This window comes from Pseudopodoces humilis, chromosome 15 (assembly GCF_049639895.1).
Source record: "Pseudopodoces humilis isolate 2021_Gansu_Grassland_sample_001 chromosome 15, ASM4963989v1, whole genome shotgun sequence".
NCBI classification, from domain to species: domain Eukaryota; kingdom Metazoa; phylum Chordata; class Aves; order Passeriformes; family Paridae; genus Pseudopodoces; species Pseudopodoces humilis.
The window spans coordinates 17,085,318-17,092,588 of record NC_142214.1 but is presented as its reverse complement, the minus strand read 5'-3'; the positions used below and the strand labels follow the sequence as shown (position 1 = coordinate 17,092,588).

The 7,271-nt window shown below is 53.5% G+C and overlaps 1 protein-coding gene across 1 annotated transcript; it reads right to left on the bottom strand.

Moving 5' to 3' along the window:
- Positions 1-2,964: 2,964 nt before the first annotated feature.
- On the bottom strand, positions 2,965-5,905 carry LOC102109546 (zona pellucida sperm-binding protein 3-like). Its single transcript, XM_014256442.2, has 9 exons — positions 5,479-5,905; positions 4,995-5,113; positions 4,809-4,912; positions 4,471-4,648; positions 4,271-4,391; positions 4,075-4,166; positions 3,856-4,001; positions 3,337-3,456; positions 2,965-3,133 (listed from the first exon to the last, which is right to left on the bottom strand). The coding sequence occupies exons 1-9, from the start codon at positions 5,872-5,874 to the stop codon at positions 3,000-3,002; spliced, it is 1,410 nt and encodes a 469-aa protein (XP_014111917.2). The 5' UTR covers positions 5,875-5,905; the 3' UTR covers positions 2,965-2,999.
- Positions 5,906-7,271: the final 1,366 nt, after the last annotated feature.

Genomic DNA, 7,271 nt, shown 5'->3' with positions numbered 1-7,271 from the left:
CAAGTGCATTTACAATTATCTGGGGGTCTTTTTCCTGAATCTTTTGCCATTTAGACAATACACCAGCCAAGACCCATTGACTAGCTCCTAACACCAACTAAGAAGATTTTAACAGGTGTTCTTGCTCATACAAATCACTTGTTGCCAAGCTTAATTTTTTTGCCAAACCTGCAGTATGCAGGCTGTTTATTTAATACTCCTAATCCTGTTCCTGGGATGCCAGTCACACCTTTCTGGGCTCGTTTTGGAGAGGTGAGGGCTCACCTGTGCAACCCTGTACAGGTGTATTTAGGAATGCCAAGCAGGTAGGTTTAAATGCAGAGATTAAACTGCAGTGACAGTTCCATGAGCCTGAGGCTCTGTTATGGATTAAGGATCACTTGTTGCTGGCTTTTTAATACCATTGGGCTCAAATTCAGAAATTAAGATTCCAACAGGTCCAAGAGGTAACCATCATTTGGGTTAAGGTAATTTTTGCTGTGCCAATATAAACAATCCTAGTTTAAATTAAACTGTATCTCCAGGATAAACAGATAAATTATATCTGGTACTATTTCTTTTTCCATGTATTCCTCACTCACTGAACAGCTCCCAGCCTGGTTAGATTTATGCCCCCCTTTTTAAAGGAACCACACTGAAAATTAAGCAAGTAAATGTCCACTTCATTTTTGGGGCATTGTCTTTCACACCTTGTGCTTACATTTCCCTCTGCCAAATCCACATTAATGGGTGGGACTCCTAAATTTGTAGGATTAGGGCTTGCTTTTTTGATTGAGTGCATTGCAGTGACAGGCTTAAACATGATTACAGCCATTACCTGATTGATTTGTACAAATAAAAGATCTGGGGATTTTCACCCCATGTGATCAGGCTTGTTGATGGATAAACTAGATCTGGGTCTAATGGCTGTGTTTTGGGATTTTGGTATAACCCAGTGTGGGTCCTGGAAAAATAGGACAAGTCTCAAGTGAGGAGACCCCAAATTGGTTACACCTTCTAGTGAAGCCACTCAGCATTAATGTGACTTTTGTGGAGATTTTGGGCTTTTTGGCTTTGTTCTGTCTTTTACTTGGTCTCTTTTCATAATGGGATAGAGTTTTAAAAGAGCAGGGATTCCTCCTTCAAGGCCTGGGGATCTGTGGGAGCTAAGTCAGGGTTAAAAGTTGCTCAATGAATATTTGGGGATAGCAGTGGTTTGTCTCATTCCCAAGGGTCTATTCCCTTTCACAGCAAGCTGCTCAGTGTGTGACGGAATGTGATTCACGGTTAGAATCTGGTTCCCTTGTTAAAAACACCCCAAAAGCTGCCTCTGCTTCACCTTGCATTTCATACTATCTCCCCTAGTCAGAGACACCACAAAGATCCAGTTCCACTCTTGCCATGCTTCTGACCATATTTTTCTTGCAAATTATCCAGTTGAAGCAGGTCCCAGAGGATGGTTCTGGTGGTATTTCTTTTGTCAGCCCCTCAAGGTCCAGGGGACACTTCAATATCAATAAGAGAAGCCCCCTTAAACTACAATTCACCTAATTCACTCTCTTCACTACTCTCATCCCTAAATTCACAGGCAGGGTCCTTCCATATATCTCCATCCCAGTCTTCTGGGGGTGCAATTAACTAATGGATCCTAATACATCAGATCATAAATTCTAGTTTGTCCTCTACTCTTTTTCCTTCCCCCCCACCCCAGTTGTTTCTGCAATTGTTCTATTCACAGAGAATAACAGCTCTTTTTGTCACTTTTCTTTGTTCAAACTCATCTTGTAACATTCTCATTTCCTTTTCTTTGTATTCCTTACAAAGACACGCTGCTTCCAAACACATTTACAACATCTTGCATATTATTCCCTTTTTCTTTGCCATTTCTCAGTTTCTCTATCATGCAGTTTAGCTGTTCCTCTATCTTTATTCCAATTACACCAATTTTTGAACACTCAATCCGTCAGAAAGTCCTGGAGATGATCTTATTCCATGCCAGTAATTGAATCTGCCACCCTACTGATGGTGCCAATTTTGTCACGGAAGAGCCAGAGATCACTCAGGTGGAGCTGAGCTGGTGGTTAGCTCATGGAGAGTTCTAATCAGCAGATTTAGGTGTGCAAATCTCAGTCCTGCCTTCCACCTGCATGCAGCAGAGATTGCCTCAAAGGATGGACCAAGACCACACCATCAAACTACAGGAGGATTTAGTGCTTACCCAACCAGGCTGCTCTTTGCACTGGGACAGCAACAGTCCAGGAAGTTCCAGAAGCTTTCTGGAGACAAAAAGCAGAGGAAGAGGAGTGCAGAGGTGTGGAGAGCACCCATCCCCAGGAAGGGAGCCCTTTCCTCCTCCCACATGTCCTCAGAACCCACAGCAGCTGCCCTGGAATGGGATCCCCAGGTTTGGGAGCACTCCAGGAAGAGTTTCCAGCTCTAACCAGGGCCCAAGGAATGTGATCCCATTGCTGTGCTCATCCCAGAGCTCTCACATTCCAATAAAAACAATGAAACTCATTCCCATCCAACCCCTGCAAAACAGAAGCACCTCTAGTCCTTTACCATCCCTGAGGTTTTCCCAGTTTTCCCCTGCAGAGAAGACAAACTCAGCACTAAAACCAATGAAAAACCCCAGAATTCCAGCTGCCCTTGCATCCTCCAAGGGATCATGGAGAATAATTCCTGCATCCTGCTGGATAAAGAAGGGAAGTCAGGAATTCTGGAATCAGGAAGTCATTTAGAACCTCAGAACACCAATAAATCCCTAAAATAGGAGCCACACTTTGATTTGTTTAGTATTCCTTTCAATGGATACAACCTTTGGAAAATCCACCTGTATCTCTTAAATCCAAGTGCTTGGGGGTTTGGGAATCGCTTCCAGGTGGCAGCAGCTCCACATCCCCAATCCCACCCCTTTTCCTGGAAGATGGATTCCCATCCAAAGCTGCCTGGGGCCCCTCCCACCCCACAGAGAACACCAGGATGTGACAGAAATGCTTCACTCTTTATTGGGATTGGGATCACTGGGACATTCCCAGAGGACAGAGCCTTTTCCTGCACATTGCCAGGAGCATTCCCAGGGCAGTCAGGCTCAGCAGAGTTGCTGCCGTCAGCAGGAGCCCCTGGATCACCACAGGAATTCCACCAGCAGCACCTGGAAGAGACAAAACCCCCACTCAACACTCATTTAGTGGCTTCCCAGCCTCCATCCAATCCTTGGGAATCTTTGGGAAGGAGCCCATAGGGCAGCTCATTCCAGAAAGTCCCTCTGTGAAATCACTGGGAATTCACAGTGGGATCAGGCCCCAGGCAAGGCCGGGAGACACAACCCCACAGGGACCCCACAATGACCCCTACCCTGGTGGGTGTTCCCAGCTGGTCCTGGACTTCCAGAGGGGCTCATTAATCCCTGAGCTGGCTCCAGGATTAGCAGGGGTCCCACGGACACATCGGCCTCAGTCGGCCCTGAGGGCCCACCTGGAAAAAGAGGGAATGAGTATCCAGGTGAGGGAATTCCTGCTTGGGCTGGAATTTGGGAATTGCAGGAAGATGGACACCAGAAGAGCAGAATGCCAGGGGGTTTAAATGCAAGGACACAGTTGGGATAGAATAATGGAGTGGTTTAGGATGGAAAGGACCGCAAAGCCCATCCAGTGCCATGAGCAAGGACACCTCCCACTACCCCAGGTGGCTCCAGCCTGGCCTGGGGTCACTTCCAGGAATGAACAATGGCATTTCCCAAAATCCCCCCAGAATTCCCCTCTTTCCTTTTAAAAATCTCTAAGGACACCGGAGAGGAGCCAGGATTGTCCTTCAGCTGTGCCAAAAACCCAGTTCCCAAACCCGAGGGGCCCTGGGGACAGCTTTGGGACTCACCTCTCTGGCCAGGGCCGTCCCTCCTGACACGCCTGCCCATCCGTGTGGCCGGAGCGCGGAATTCCCGGGAATCTCCTCCAGGAGAGGGACAGCTGCCGGTGTCACAGCAGCTGCAGATGGCCGCAGTGCCCTCCAAAGGTGCCCACCTGGAACAGAGTCACCTGTGACCCTCCTGCCGCAGGCTGGGGCGGGTCCCCTCCCTGCACCAGGGACACTCACAGGCCGCTGGCTTTGCTGAAGGAACAGGCTTTATTCCAGGGATTCGGGGCTTGAGCTGCCGGGGACACCCGCAGGTGGCAGCTGATGTAGAGCTGGCAGGGGAAATCAAGGGAAATTCATTAATCATGGAGATTTTAGGGCTTTTTTCCATGGAGAAAAAGCCAAGAAAGGAAGAGGGGTGGAAACAACACCTCACCAAATTCCCAGCATCTCCGGCGAATTTGAAGGCGTCCACCAAGAACCGCAGCGACTCCAGCCGGGGCCGCGGGGACACGAAGGCTGAGCCGGTGTCCTCTGCCCTGCTGTCCACCAGACACCTGGAGAAAGGCCGGGAATCACTCGGGAGTCTCCACAGGAATCTGGGATTCTCCAGCCAGCCCCAGAGCCCAGCCTCACCCGGCCAGGTCGATGAAGGCGTAGCGGGGGGACGAGCTCCTGTCGGGGGTCGTGGTGGCCACGCACTGATCCACGAAGAGCCGCAGGGGCACGTGGCCCTCCGAGGTGACATCGGCCTGGAAGCGGAGGCTGTCCCCAAGCTGGAAGCCATTGGAGAGCCTCTCTCTGCTCCAGTCATCTGGAATGCAGATCCCAGGGAATGAGGGCACTTTGGGGAGCTCCCAGGAGCGTGGGAATGTGTGGGAACCCCCGTGGGGTGGATGTGGCTCCACTGGGGCTCCCGGGAGCTACATGGGACAGGGACCTGAGAGACACGAGGCCACCAGGGCTGCACCCACCGTCCATGAGGCGCAGGGAGAACCGGAGCCGCTCCTCTGCCGCCGCCGTGGCGTGGAACGGGGCCCACGTGGGATGCACGGCACTGCTGCTCACGTTGCTCCTCCTAAATGGAAGCAGTGGGAATTACCTGGGGTGGCACCAGCACCTCAGGGCCATGGCAGTATGGGGACACCCCCAACACTCACCTGGGGTAGTGACACTCAATGGGGACCTCGGCTGGGGTGGTCCTCACAATAAGGGGGTTGCCAACACGGGTGGGCTTGTAGAACAGGGTGGTTCTGTAGATTAGGGAGTCTGGGGTCACCTGGAAGGAGGGTTTGGGAGAGGGAAAAAAATCAGGAAAACAAACTCGGCACCAGCAGGGATTGTGCTGGGACACAGAGGCCACAATTCCCGGTCCTAGGGGACACCACAGAGCTTTGTGCTGGCATCCCAACAATGCACCAGCCTGAAGGAGGCCACAGAACCTCCAGGACTTGGGCACCTCACCTCAGGACCCATTATCCCATAAATTCCTGCATCCAAACCCTCTGCAGAGTGTGTGCCTCAGCCAGGATACCCATACCCCAAAATCCACCCCTGCTCCAGGCACTCCTCACCCCAAACCCGCCAGCAGCTACACCAGGGCACCTCTAGGGGTGACACCCGGCCGCGGTGGCACTCACTCACCTGCAGGGTGCTGCCACACTCGTGCAGCGCGGCCACGAAGGTGACAAAGGCCTGGGCGGGGTTTGGGGACACGGGCGGGCAGGAGGCCGTGCCCAGGCTCAGCTCCGCTGCCCGCACCGGGCGCCCGGTGCCAAAGAGGTCCCTGCGCACGGTGACCGCCAGCTGCCCCTCCTGGCAGCGCACGGCCACCGCGGGGCGCGGGGACAGCGCCCGCAGCTGCGACAGATCCACCCGCGCCCAGGGCTGCGACACGCCGGGGACACGGCTCCGGGAGGAGTCACCCCGCAGCCGCCACGTCCCGGAATTCCTCGGGGGGAAACCCCAGGGATCGGAGGATGCGGCCGGAGCCAACATCCAGCAAAGCAGAGCGACCCCAAAGCTGCTCCCAAACCCCATCCTGGCCCCAGGAGAAGCAGCGCGTGGAAAAGGGAGCTGTCGGGAGCTTTTTATGGGAGCATCCCGGAGGATTTCCCCCGCAGGGATAACGGGATCCAGCTGGGCATCCCACTCGGGATAATGGGATCCAGCTGGGCATCCCACTCGGGATAACGGGATCCAGCTGGGATGCAGCTGGCTCCATCCCTCCCGAGGGTGATTCCCTCCCCCTGCAGCCGGGAATTGTCCCGTTTGTCCCATGTCCTGCACGGCTGCGGTGGCATCAATGCCATCTGTGTCCCCCTGGCTCCCTGAGCCGGAGCCCATTTTGGCCAGCGAGGCTCTCCCGGACATTTCCCCCCTGATCTTCCCGGGAATTCCCCAAAATCCAGGCGGTGCATTCAGAACTGGGGATTTGCCAACCCCTCTCGGGCGCTTTGGGATCCGCCCGTGCCCGATTTCCCTGGAATTGCGCCTGGCTAATGAGGGCACCGTAACGAGTTCATTTGCATGGAGAGCAGAGGGGCAGAGCCGGCAGGAGCAATCCAGAGATTAATTAGCCTGTGAGTGTTAATTGCGCTGATTGGCACCGCCGCTGGTGGGCACGGGAGGGTGAAAGCGCAGTCCCTGGGGACACTCAGTGCCATCGCCCGGCCAGGGCATCCCCCTGCCCTGAGGGAATTCCCGGGGAATTCCCACTCTTCGTCCACATGGATGGGGGGGCTCGGAGGGATTTTGGCCTCGGGATTTATTCCTGGTGGGTTTTTTTACCGGGAAACGGGGCTGGAGCATTTACCTCTCTCTTCCAGGATCTGTGGGATGGGTTTAGGATGAGGGGACCCACTCGGGTTACTTGTAGGGGATGAGCCAAGCTCTGACCTAGCCCGAATTCCTGGTAGAAATTCTCACATCAGGTCCTGCTGTCCCCTGCAGCATCCATAATGTCAGTTCCACATTCCCACATCACCCTCTGGCACCATCCCGGTGTCCTGGCATTGTCCCAGGTGTTTTTAAGGATGATGAATAAATGATGGGACACAGAAAACTTCTCCAGGCCTATCCATGAATTCCACAGGAATGGGGCCTGGCTCATCCTGAAGCTGCCCTGGAATGTTTTATCCAGGGGGATGGGGCTGCTTGGGGGGCTCCAGAGGGATACAGAGGGATGGGAGAGGATGTTCCTGTATCCAGAAGGATCCAGGGTGATGGGAGGGGATGTTCCTGCTTCCCACAGCCCCAGTGCCTGTCCCAACATCAGGAATGGCCCTGGAAACCCAGGATTTGATCTGCCCAACCTCTGTGGGACCCAGGTTTCCAGGGATGGGTGCCTGCTTCCAAAGCACCATTAGTGCTATTCCAGACTGAAGGATCCAGGATCCCAAAGAGCTTTGCACAGCCCCATCCCATGCTTTCCAGCA